This window comes from Halichoerus grypus, chromosome 2, assembly GCF_964656455.1.
Source record: "Halichoerus grypus chromosome 2, mHalGry1.hap1.1, whole genome shotgun sequence".
In the NCBI taxonomy this organism is placed as follows: Eukaryota; Metazoa; Chordata; class Mammalia; order Carnivora; family Phocidae; genus Halichoerus; species Halichoerus grypus.
The window spans coordinates 180,115,604-180,129,457 of NC_135713.1; the positions used below are offsets into that span (position 1 = coordinate 180,115,604).

A 13,854-nucleotide genomic window follows, 5' to 3' on the forward strand; every position below is an offset into this window, starting at 1 on the left:
TGTGGGAGAGACAAAAATGTAATTAACTTAAAATGCCTACCCAGAAAACCCAAGACAACTGAAAAACAGAATAAGGGAGTTCAATAAAGTGGCATTGCACAAAATAACCATTCAAAAATTTCTATCTTGGGGCACGTGGCTGACTCAGTTGGTGAAGCATGCAACTCTTGATCTTGAGGTTCTAAGTTCCAGCCCCACAATGGGTGTAGGGATTACTTAAAAATAAAATCTTTAAAGAAAATTATTATCTTTACTAATAATCAATTAGAAAATATAATGGTTAAAAAAAATCCCATTTCCAATAGCAACAAAAACTATAGCATACCTATTCAGACTAACAAGAAATATTTAAGACATGTATGAAGCAAGATACAATTTTCTCTTTCCAAAATATCAACAAACACCTAAATGAATGGAGAAATAAATCCTATTCATCTCTCCCAAACTACTCTCTTAATTCAGTGCAATTCCAATTTTAAAAAGTCCCAATTAAATTTTTATTACCATGGCAAAAATGATTCTAAAGATCACTGAGAAGATCAAAACCAAGAAGTTAAAAAAAAAATTGGGGTGCCTGGGTGGCTCAGTCAGTTAAATGTCTGCCTTCGGCTCAGGTCATGATTCCAGGGTCCTGGGATCGGGTCCCGCATTGGTCTCTCTGCTCAGTGAGGAACCTGCTTCTCCCTCTCCCTAGACCTGCTGCTCCCCCTCTGCTTGTGCTCTCTCTCTCTGTCAAATAAATAAATACAATCTTAAAAAAAAAAAAAAAAAAGAAAAAAAAGAAAAAAATTAAGGACTTAGCCTACCACATAACAATGAACCTAGAAATATACGCCTAGAATAATTAAAATAGTAAGGTACTAGCAGAGAGAAAGTGATCAATGGAACAGAGTGGTGGGTGTAGAAACAGATCTGTGTATCTAGATAGAGAATTAGTATAGGATAAAGTTTGTATTTCAAATTAGTGGCAAAAGTGAAGAACGATAGTTACTAAGTAAATGATGGTGGCACAAGGACAAGTGGTTATCCATTTGGGGCCCTAACTCATGCATAGACAAGAACAGATTTTGAGTGAACTAAATATATAAATTGGGAAGACCCTGAATGATACAATAACACAGAAACTCTGTAATGAAAATGACTGAAAAATTTGATATATAAATATAAATGTCATAAATATCAAAGTTCTTTTTTTTTAAAGATTTATTTATTTATTTTGAGAGAGAGACAGAGTGGGCAGGGGGAGGGACAAGGCAGAGGGAGAGAGAGAATCCTCAAGCAGACTCCCCGTTGAGCATGGAGCCCAACGTGAGGCTTGAGCCCAGGATCCTAAGATCATGACCTGAGCCAAAATCAAGAGTCGGCAGCTTAACTGACTGAGCCACCCAGGCGCCCCTAAATGTCAAAGTTCTGTAGAACAAATGACTTGTGAAGTTAATAGGCTTCACAACTACATTTTACATAAAGCTCAAAAAAGACAAAAGAATACCTGAGATCATGACCTGAGCCAAAACCAAGAGTCGAATGCTTAACCTACTGAGGCCATGCAGGTGCCCCATCCTTCATGCTGATCTGGATGCTGACACATGAGGATGGTTCAGACTGTAATTTTTCAGAGGGTATATACACTTATGAGTACTTTTCTGTGATATATTTAGGGAGGAGTAGCATGAGGAAATACTGAGAGAGGAGGAACAGAAGAGATCGAGATGAAATTTTACTTTTTATTTTAAATTAATCTGTGTTTTCTATATTCTCAATATAGAAATATAGAATATATTTATTCAATATTTTATTATTTATTTATTTATTCTATATTTATTTAATAAATATAGAAAACACAGATTAATTTAAAATCAAAAGTAAAATTGAGAAGCATATAGTATTTGCATAATTTTTTTTAAAAGTGAAAAATGAAAAAAAGGCTACATATACGACATATAACAGTCAAGACTTATGATCCAAGCTCAATCAAGACATTTCTGTAAGGCACACCCTACCTGTGAATCTAATATGCTGGAAATATCACGTGCACTGACATTCACTTCATCCAACTGCAAGCAAAACAAGTTTCTGGCAACCTGGACAAAATCTGAAATGGAATACACTTCAGTAGGAACACAGCATTTAACATCATCTAAATACATCTTACCTTTTTCTAAATGAAGTTGAAGCTATGCATTATAACACTTCCAACTTAACTTACTTTTCAGTGGATTACCTTAAGGTAGTATTAACTGATGTGACAGATAAATACAACCTCAAATAAAACGTGAGAGATAAACCAGTTTTAACTTACCTCAGTTAACTTTGCTGAGGTTAATAAATCAGTCAAGATAACAACAGAGCACATACATATCACAGGCATATCTATTTCTGCAACTCTTTTCTCATGAGCAAGAACTTTCTCTGAAACATAGGATAATATTGTGACTTACAGCTTTTCTAGCTCGAGCCAGAGGTTTAATAATAATAATAGCAGGAGCTAATGTTTACAGAACAGCCTCTGTGTTAGGCAGAGTGCTTTGCTATTCTATCCTCCCAACAATTTTCTGAGGCAGGTCCTCCTATGCTCTCCATTTTACATACAGCACTAAGACAAGCTAACTGCCAAACTTCGCATGGCTACATGGCAAGTAAGTAGCAGAGCAGAATTCCATTTAAGGTCTGACTCCAAGGCATATACTCTTAGCAACTGTTAATTAAGACTGCCTAATGCTGGCGTGCCTGGGTGGCTCAGTCGGTTAAGTAGACCCCTTCGGCTCAGGTCATGATCCCAGGGTCCTGGGACTGAGTCCCGCATAGGGCTCCCTGCTCAGCAGGTAGCCTGCTTCTCCCTCTCCCTCTACTGCTTTCCCTGCTTGTGCTCTCTTGCTCTCTCTGTCAAATAAATACATAAAATCTTAACAACAACAACAAAAGACTGCCTGATGCTGGCTAGCAAACTCTAAGCTTCTTCAAACGAGTGTGACCCAATCATCTATGTATCTTCAAATTTTTTAATTTTAGCTTTTATATTTTTAATTTCCAAAGATCCTTTTTTGTATTCTCTGATGGTTCCTATTCTACAATATCCTATTCTTTATTTCCTGGATGCCTTATCTTTGTTTCCCTTTTCAAAGATGTTCATTTGGGTTTGTCTGAAGTTCTCTCCTGCTTTTGCATTATTCCTCCTTTTTCAGGGTTCTTGTTTTTTTCTTTGTCAGTTTTGGGCTCTTAAATTTTATGTTGGAGAATTTCTCCAAATGTCTGGTGACCCTCGGCTGTAAGTTCATATTTAAGAAGAATCACCACCAAGACACTGATTGGAAATTTTGTGTACATAAATTGCCTTGTCATCTAGCTGGTCTCACTACAGAGCAATCAGGGGTCCAACTGACATTTTGAGGTAGCTTCTTCAGCGAGAATCTTACAACCTCTTGCCTACAGAGTATGAACATGACTGCAAAGTTCACCGAGCAATCTGGGTGTGTGTTGTGATAACTAACCATGCACTCCTCCAAATTCCCTGACTGCTGGCAACTATAGGTTCAGAAGCTCTCTGGTTTAATTTCTCAAGAGAATACACTTCTTTCTTTGTAGGTATAAGGGACTGTTATATTCTGGGCTGCTTGGGAGGGGGCAGGTAACAGCACAGATAAAAACTTCTTACACAGATTTCTAACAACCCTATTTGAAATGCCCCGCCTACACCCAGCCTTCAGAAGTACCTGATACTTTTAATTCTTAAGCCTTTTCAGGGACAAATCAGCTTGTTTCCCATTGTGTTTCCCCCATCACTTTAGACACTTGGGCTTTTTTGCCTCCACTCACGAATTCGTTTACTCTCCTCATCCATGTTCTGTCCTTATATATCATGGTTTTGGTTAATACACGCAATTCTGTTTTTTTGTTCTCCTCACTATTTGGGGTGATTTTCAAAAGGAGAGGAAAGCAAATGTATATTTTCTCCATCACTTTGAAACTAAAAAGTGAATTTCTTTAGCAATACAGATACTTTAAAAACGATACAATGTTGCATTTATTGTATAAGAAAAAAATTAAATACTGCATGCTATCAACTATATAAAAAACTGTTATATTCAAACATCACTAGTGGCAGAACAAATGCATATGTAAAATGTCTCTTGAAAACAACTTATCAATACCTATCAAAAGTCTAAACCACTTGTGGGAATTTATCCCAAGAAAAAGAAGGAAAAAAAACTGCAGTGTTAAATATAGACTTATTTATAGTATCAGTTATGAGAAACCATCAAAATTCCCAAAAGTAGAAAGGCTTAATATTATAGTATATCAACTAAGTATGTCAATATTATGCTAACTTTAATAAGAATAATTATACAGCATCATAAAAATATTTATTCTGTCATATTAGCTGGGAAAAGTATGAAATTTCACAGCACTGGAATTAGAACTTTTATATTTTATATTGTTTCTTTTGTTATTATTAAAGAAATATTTATGCAATAAATAAAAAACAAAAAAGTAGGACAGAATGATGATATTTTAGAGCTGGAAGATTCTAGGGAAGTCTCCTTTCTGCTGACCCAGCCAGGCCAGTAATTCTAGAAGACATTTTAGGGTACTGATTAGGAAACTTGAAATAGATGTGGTCTTATTTTTCCCCTCTCTCCTTCTAAAGAAGATGCACTCCTAATGAAAATAGGTCACCATAACTCTCCCACCAAGTTTCTGTGATGACACAACACGATAAACTTAATATTACCTCCAAAAGACACTGTCCCCTTTGGGTCTACTTGCACTTGCTGCCTCAGGGCTTGATGTTGTTCCTTTGTGGGCTGAATTCCAAGATAATCTAAAGCCTGGAAGGGAAAGGACTCATGTGAAGTAATTTTTCAAATCTCCGAAGAATAAAACTTTTCATTATAACTTTATTTTACAACCCAGTGAAAAGAATCAATATCAGGAACAGGGACCAGAATTACATGCCCAGAGAAAGTCTGTTGACTATTTATGGATTAATTTTCTATAAAATATTAGCTTCCTGATTCTACTACCACCTCAGTTTTTTTGTGGTTTGTTTCTTTTTTTTCTTTTTCTTTTTTGCAAGACTAGCACTTTGGCTGAGGCCAAATTTATAAGCATAGCCCTAGAACCAAAACTCAGTTTCTTAGTTTAAAATATGTGATATGGCAGAAGAAAGAATAGCAAGGAAATTCTATTAGATCAGACTAAACATTAATTTCTATAAGTAGCACTACAAAGCACAGATATTTTGTTAATATATGTGAGACCAAAACTAAAGTTGATAGGAATTGGGTTAAACACAAAATATTTTAATTTTAGCTTATTTATAGGCAGGCTTACACAAATAGTAAAATAGAAAGCTTTCTCTGGAACCCGCCTCTTTTCCTTTTTTGTTTTTCTTTTCTCTACCTTCTTTTAGTACCCGTAGCAGATTAAAAATTCAGAGATGGCTTGTTGTATTCCAATGTTCATTCTCTTTTTGTTCTTGAATAACAAAACCACAAGTTTTAGCTAGAAACACTGCCATCTGGCTAAAACGTATTTCCCAGCCCACTTTGGGGCTTGAAGCCATGGGACTGACTATGTACTGGCCAAGGATATCGAAGGTGAAGTACTGTGGGGTCCTTCTGGGAAGGCTTTCAAAAGTAGGTGTAGGCTATTCTTGTCCCTTTCCTTCTCTCTTTGGGCTTAATTTAAAAGAAAAAAGATGGAAGGAAGGAGGTGAGGGAAGAAGGAAGGACGAAAGGATAGAATACTAGAATTCAAGTAGTCATCTTGGTTCATGAGCTACTTCAATAAAGATGACAGAGCAGAAAGATAGAGCATGTGTCCCTGACACAGTAGAGCTCCCATGCCAGCCCTGGATTACATATTTTAACGCTTCTTTTTGGTGTGAAAGAAATAAATTTCTAATGGAAACCACTGTTATTTTAGGTCCTCCAGTTATACATAGCAAAACCTAATCTGAATAGCAAAACCTGACTGGATGCCCTATTACTGGATTCTAGCAAGAATGTATTTTGTGTCAATCCTATCAAAACTAAAAAGTAGGTAAAGTTCAATATTGGTAATTGTTCCTTATAAATTTCTCCCTCCTTTGCAATCTGCTCATTTATCATTTCATTCACCAAATATTCATTTAGTGCTTACTATTTGAAGCACTACACTATGCAAAGGGAACACAAAGAAGATACAGCTACCCACAAACAGTTATGGTCCCTAGGGTGAGAACAGCATGTAAATAAATGTAACTAGTGCAATATGTAATTTAATACAAGTGTGTATAGGATATACCGAGGCAAAAACATACCAGTTAATATAAAGGTGGCCAGGCACAGTGAGAAGAGGAGACAGGAGAAATGGAGATTAGGAAAGATTCATAGATTCATTCAAGAGTGATTCTAGAGCCAAGCTAAGCATCATCTGCCTGCTCTGTCTACACGGTCATAAGTATTTGCTTGTATAATGTGGAATAATGGTTCTTAACTTCTGGTGTTCTTTCCCTTTGGTTATAAAAATGTTCCAAACACACACACACACACACACACACACACACACAGAAAAAGAATAATACAAAGAACATCCATGTACTCAAATATTCATTGGTACTTGCTTGAAATTATATATATTTTTAAGAAATAAACATTACAGACTTGGTTTAAAGTTTTCTCTATTGTTCCTCGGCAGGAACCACTATCCTAAGGCTGGTGTATGCTTCCTGTCCATGATCTGATACCATTACTACATGTATTCCCTAATGTTATGTACTCTTGTGCACTTAAAATTTTACATCAATAGTATACTACAAACATTATTATATGTAAATTTACAAATTATTTGTTCACAAATTATTTTTATTTTTACCTCAGTGTTATGATTTGATAATTGCTCAATATTCTTGTCTGTGAAACTAGTTGACTTAACTTTAAATGGTATCCCACTGTATGAATACAAATTCTACATCCTTTGATGAGCTTTTATCATTACTCCAACTTATTTTTTTATTACAAATAATTACACATATTTCCTTGTATGGAGGTGTGAAAAGTTCTCTACAGTATATTCCTAGAAGAGGAAATGCTGAATCATATGTATTGTATGTATATATTGTCACTTTAGATATGGTAAAATTACTCTCCAAACTGGTTGTAGCAACTTACACACACCACTAGCATATAAGACCTATTTTTGTACATTCTTAAGAGCATTTGTTGTTTTCACACTTTAAATTTTGTCAGTATGTTGAATATGAACTGGACGTTTTTTGTTAAATTCCCTTAGTTACAAGTGAGATTAAACTTCTTTTACATGTTTATTAGTGATGTTTTTGACTCACAAATCACTTAGCAATATGTTTTAAATTTTCACAGACAGTTTTGAGAAGTATTTTTTGCTAGTGATTACTAATTTGGTCGCATTCTCCCAAATATGAAAACAAAAAAATGTCTCTAGACATTGCCAAATGTCCCCGAGGCAAAAAAAAAAAAAAAAAAAAGCACCCTTGAGAACTACTGCTCCAGAGACAAGCACTATTAATAGTTTGGTATATAATTTTCTAAATTTTTTCTACAAATATAGCACCTAAATAGTAAATACACATAGATTATGTATTTATTTACAATAATTATACCATATACGGTATTATATGTTTTAAAAAAATTATCAATATATCATAGCTTTCTATTCTGTACATTTTTGCATCTTTTGCATGCTTTTCAAAACTGATGTAATAGTGCCTTAGCATTCAAGTATATATACTTCAAATTTTGAACATAACAAAACATTATAAAAGTCCCTTTTGAGCTTCTCCCAAGAGGTAATACCTTTCATACATTTGGCTTAATATTCCCGAGTATTTTATTATATAATATTTGACATATGCTAAAAATAAATATGTAACAGATATACATGTTTTAAAGGAGGGCAATAAAATAAAAATTCCATGAATCCATTTAAGAATTATAATAGTGCTGAATTCATGTCACATACTCCTGTCCTACTCAAGAGGTAACCACTACTACTGAAATGTGGGATTATTATTCCCATAAGACTAATTTTAAGATGGTTGGTCCCATACATAGGTATCCCTACCGTGTTATTTTGTTTTGCTATGTTTTAGCTTCATAAAAATGCTGCAGATAGTCAGAATTCTGAAACTTGCTTTTTTTCACCCTACAGTATGGTCTCATCATTCATCTGTATTGTTATATGCTATTGTAACAACAGCACATTCACTTTCACTGACAAATACCTGATTAGATGAATATGTCACAATTTATTCATCTATCCACCAGCACACTGGGGTTTTCTGCTTACTGGCAATGCAAAAATGAACATTCTTGTACACATCTACTCTAGCACATGGGTACAATTTTCTTTAGGGTGCATACTCAGGAGAAGTATTGGTGGGTCTTTTCTGATTGATTGTAGGACTTTTAAAAATATTTTGGATAGCAATATTTTATATGTTATGTGTATTACAAATATTTTCTCCCAGTTTTTAGCATAACTTTTTACTTTTTTATATTCTTTTTATGGAGTTCTTTATGGACAGTTCCCAGGCATGTTTGCATACCATTATTTCATGTTTTTATAAATATATATGATGGGGCATCTGGGTGGTTCAGTCGGTTAAGCATCCAACACTTGATTTCGGCTCAGGTCATGATCTCAGGGTTGTGAGATCAAGCTCCGTGCTGGGCGTGGAGCCTGCTTAATATTCTCTCTCTCCCTTTCTTTCTGCCCCTCCTGTTCCTCTTTCTTAAAAAAAAAAAAAAAGCATATAAATGATAAACTTGAAATTTAGAACAGATTGTCTTTTGGGGAGAGGGAGAGGTGTATATGATCAAGAAGAAACACATAGACAATGTCATAAATTCTGATTCTTAGCTGGGTGGTGGTACAGGCGTGTTTATTATTCTTTAAACTGTACATGTACAATATAATCATTCTGTGTACGACTGATGTTTTCATATAAGTAAAAACAATTTTACAAAAGTAATGCAAACATGGAGCACTGGGTGTTATGCACAAACAATGAATCATGGAACACTATATCTAAAACTAATGATGTAATGTATGGGGATTAACATAACAATAAACAAAACAAAACAAAACAAAAGTAATGCAAACAAAACACCTGTCACAGAAGGTAAGTAATATATGATTATTATTACACTAAGTAATAATAAAATTACAAAATGCAATCAGCTACAATGGAACTTGATCTGGAGTCAAACTTTAGAAATTTACTCTAGATGAATACAGCATATCAGTGAGGTAAGCTCATAAATTTAAATGGGAAATAATTTATTTTTGGTCAAAAAACAAGTTCCAAAAATTTCTTGAATAATTAACGTCATCTTTTAACCTTAAGCAAAAATGCAAATTTTTTAATTGGACAAATAAACGTCCTTAACTCTTTCTAATGTCTGAATGATGAATTTTAAAAAATGTCACTTCTTTACAATATTCGTCACATACTTCCTAACCTAATACAAAGAACATCTCATTAACTGTAATCAGACATGGGGTATGTCATTGCTCACTACACCTTTCTTCAAATGTTACAGAAATGGCAAGAGGTAAAGTAAATATCAGCGAAATGGCATCTGTATCCCAAAGCATCTTTCTCAGGTACAAAAATACAGATAGCAGAGAAGTACAATAATTCTTGGTCTTCAAGCCAACTAATAAGCTGTATACCTATTTGCTGTGTTTACCATGCCTACTTATAAGTTTAACATTAGGACTAAATGAGACCCACAGTACTCGTAAAAATGCTTTAAAAAATACAGCACTGTAAATAACTATGGTGAAATTATTTTAAAATATCTGTATATTAAATCATCCTCAGAGTATTCAAAGAAAGAGGCAATCCATTTTTCAACAAGGAATTGCCAAATAAGTAGTTGAGTATTAGAAATCATTTTCCAGTATATCCTGATACAAAATTGTCTACTTAGACTAGTAAAACATAGAGGACTTCATGAAGACAATGCCACACACACACACACGTCTTGACAGGTAATTTCTTTCAGTAAATTCTAACTTCTCTGTCTTTCTTAAAAACTGTACTGAGTAGGCTAATTACTTAATAACCACATGATTAGTCAACACCTTTTCCTTGTGAAATCTTATTATAACACAAATTTCCTAGATGCTATATGCAATATATTTATAGAATATAAAGGAAAAAGATAATTTTATTTCATTTTAAATATTTGATCACATTGGCCTTATGTGTTACCGAATAGTAAATATGTTAAAAATATAATGGATAATAAAATTGAATCTGTCTACAAGGTAGCAACTGAAATAGGACCTATTTCAAACAGAATGATACAGATATAATTACATTATTATGTAACCAAACAAAAAAGGGAGAGTAGCTTAGCAAATATTTGGGAAGATAGGAGCTAATTTGGATTTTGGAAAAAAAAATTCTTATTAAATAAGATGCTGTTTCATACTCTGAAAACAAAGAATGCTCTACTACATAAAGTCACTAAATATACTTTGAATAAAAGCAAGAGATGAGTTGCCTTTGCTGTAAAACTGCCATTTTATTTTTCCAGAAAAATAATTTGTTTAGGCTAAAAGGAGGACCAAACCGTGGAAATTCTGATTCAATAGTCAAACAACCCAAATTTCTCAGCATCAATACAAATTTAGATGATTTTCATATCTAAGACAATTAATTAGATTTTTTAAAAAATGATGTGCTAGGAAAACTTAAATCGAATAAAGAAACAAAGGCTGCCAAATAAAGTCATCAGCTGGATAACTTTCTCCTTATGCAGAGAAATAGTATTAAATCTTCAATGTTTAGAAATGCATATTAAAAGCAACATCATTAAAATACAATAACTTATATATTTTTTAGATATTTATAGATGTTTTTATACCTCAAATATTCTTTTTAAAAAAAATGCTAATATTAACTGATTGTAAACCTTGGCATCAGCCAGAACTTACATTTTAGCCACCAATAAAAAGAGAGTACAAGTTAGCAAAAGAGATTCAGGATTTTGAAAATCTAAAGGAGGTATCTTAAGTACCTAATTAATAACAAAGTTTAACGAGCACAAACCAGGTGTTTAAATAGTGGTAGGTGTACTAGATATTGTCGTGAAGAAACTTTATCTTGTTGTCAAAGCAAAATACACAAAAGACTGTGCAGCACCACAAAATGATGTTAAGTGCCGCAGATGTGCAAAATAAGGCACTATTGGCCCAAACTATAACAGTTAGCAAAATGTGGACACAGGGATTGGAACTGAGTAAGGATGTGAACACTGGGTCAGATTCAAGTTGACTCTGGAAAAAGTATTTGGTATAGGACCATGCATGCAAATGTATGAATATGGGAATAAATGCAATGTGTATTTATTGTGCATTTTCAACTGTCCCTAAAATGTAAAAAAATCATTATCCATGAAAACTGACTGGAAAGTAGAGGCTGTGGAATACAGTACTATATCCATTTTTATATTTAAAAAAAGACATAGCACATTTTTGCTGTGAGCTCCCAGGTCACCTGGTAGGAAAAGCTCTAAAACGCTTTCTACTTTTAATTCTTCCTTTTTAATAACCTTATGTTTCTTCTACATACAGAAGCTCTCAATACTTCACTCTCCCCAGAACTAATTTTTGGTGCCTCTTAGTACATTGCTACCATCTTCTTTATATTTAGTGAGCATATGACTATTTTGTTCTTTAGGATTTAGTTTCCCTGTGCTTTTTAAAAAGTTGAATAATGGGAGTATTACCTCCTTGCACTTACTGCTATTCCACATATTTGGTCATAATTCATTCCCTGTTTCCTTTGATTTACATTATAAAACATCACATTTGTTTTTATTCTTACACAGGAGGAAACTGATTAATTTGGTGTCAATTTAGGTTCCAGACGGTTTTTCTATTTTGTACTAGTGAGTTGACTGCTCAACTCAAACATAAATAATTAAAACTCAAACTGCCATTCATTTAATTGCAAATAAGTAATTCTTCAAGAAAGTAATGGCTCCAGTCCTTCCTTTATCCTCTCAAAGAATGAGAACACTTCCTTACTGTTGTTTTATAGAAGAAAAATGGAAATTTAAAGTATTTACCATTTCCAGTTTCTCTGCCTTAAGGCGAACAGAGGGATTTAGGGAAATCTTCTTTCCTTGTGGTCCATAATTATCAGTCCATGCAGGGGCAATATCTAAGAGACAACAGGGTGCACGTTAATTGGAAGTTTAATTGGAATAGAACTTTTCATTTGACAGGATGTGTTCTGGGCTCCTGCTGTTCAAATATAATTCTGGCTAATCAGTTGGCAGTTTTCACTTTTGTTTTCATGATTTTTTTTCTTTAAATCTAAAATGTATCATATAAATCAGCTTCACTTGAGCACTAAAAGATATAATATAAAAAGAATGGCCAATTATGCATTAAATCCCATGGAAATATTAATTTAAAAGACAAACATACATCCTACCACTACCCCATCATCACGATGCCTTACTAATTGTAAAGTGAAGTCTTTTTTCTTCCAAAGTAAGTAAAATCATGTTAGGAATGCAAAAGGACTGTGATATGTCTTTGGCAAAAGTGGTTTTGTTACGTGAGTTCTGAAGGTACTATGGAAAAACTCATAAACACAAATTGTTTCAAGTTTGCGCATAAAGTATGATACAGACTAGGAACTTCTGGAACCCAAAATCCCATTTCTTACTTTACATTAAGGTTATATTTCAAGGAGCATAGATGGACTTCCAAGAGTTGAGTTTCATACACCTCTCACCCATCCCAACACCTTCTTAATCTACACTGATTATTTAGATGAGCCTTTGTCCTTGTTGCATGAATAAGAGACCAGATGCCACAAGGGATTAGACCTTGAAAAATTATTTGTTTTAATATGCCAAAGTTTGTAAAACAAATTCCTGTAATTCATGTCAATCCTTGTATATAAATTGTCACTATTCTAAATACACTTCTAAATGGTATTTTACTAGTTCTACATAGAAACAAGAGGAAGAGAAAAAACTTTTTGAAATGTCACATCTTTATGCAGTGTTTTAATTTTTTTTTAATTTCTCAGAGCATCTGTCTCTAAGTACAAAATGATTTGCATTCTCTTTCTTAAGAACATAAGAAGCGCATATGAAAATAAATAGTCTTCCTCTAAACCTTTAACACATCCTTAACATTCTATGTAAAATCTTGAATATAGCTTATAGGTGTCAAGATCATAAAAAAAAATGGTTACTGACTTTTAGCTTCAAATGGAATCAAACCTTGGAAAAGAGTGATTTTAGTATAATAGAATTTTTACAATTCTGATAAAAGCATCAAAGTCTCTTTTGTCATCATGATACCTAATTGTTAGCCATGAGACAAAAAACAGTGTATATATATATGTATATATATATATATTTTTCTTTTTTTCTCTTAAGAGAAATTCTGTGCCAAACCTACAGTGTGGCACAAAAGATCAGCATGGAGTAGAGTGGTATAGAAGACCAAAGAGCAGGGAAGTCAAACTTTATTTTTCATTTTTAATGTTTGGATTTGTGAGGCCTGTCAGTGACCTTCAGCTTGGTGCCTGACCTGCAATTAAGGAATGAGAGCACTACTAGGTGTACCCAAGCTAGCCTAATCATGATTTCAGACCAATAATCCTACTCCCGGGAGTGAATTACTCAATTCAAGTGTAAGTATGTGGAAGGGCTAGAGGATGGGAGGGACAGGGAGGGACAGGGACACACACAGAGCATCCACACACACTGAGACATGCATTCTCACTTATGTATTCCTACACCTAAGCATAAAAATTTGCTATGTGTAACAGTGGAAATAACAGCAGATCAGCTC

General features: G+C 33.8%; 1 protein-coding gene across 3 annotated transcripts in view; it reads right to left on the minus strand.

The window, feature by feature from the left end:
- STXBP4 (syntaxin binding protein 4) overlaps positions 1-13,854 on the minus strand; it is a 221,865-nt gene that overhangs the window by 166,182 nt on the left and 41,829 nt on the right. For all 3 annotated transcript variants that reach the window (XM_078065070.1, XM_078065058.1, XM_078065066.1), the window contains exons 7-9: positions 12,105-12,199; positions 4,730-4,826; positions 2,001-2,092 (exon numbers count right to left, since the gene is read on the minus strand). In XM_078065070.1, the coding sequence (XP_077921196.1) occupies positions 2,001-2,092; positions 4,730-4,826; positions 12,105-12,199 (284 nt within the window). The remainder of the gene's footprint in view (positions 1-2,000; positions 2,093-4,729; positions 4,827-12,104; positions 12,200-13,854) is intronic.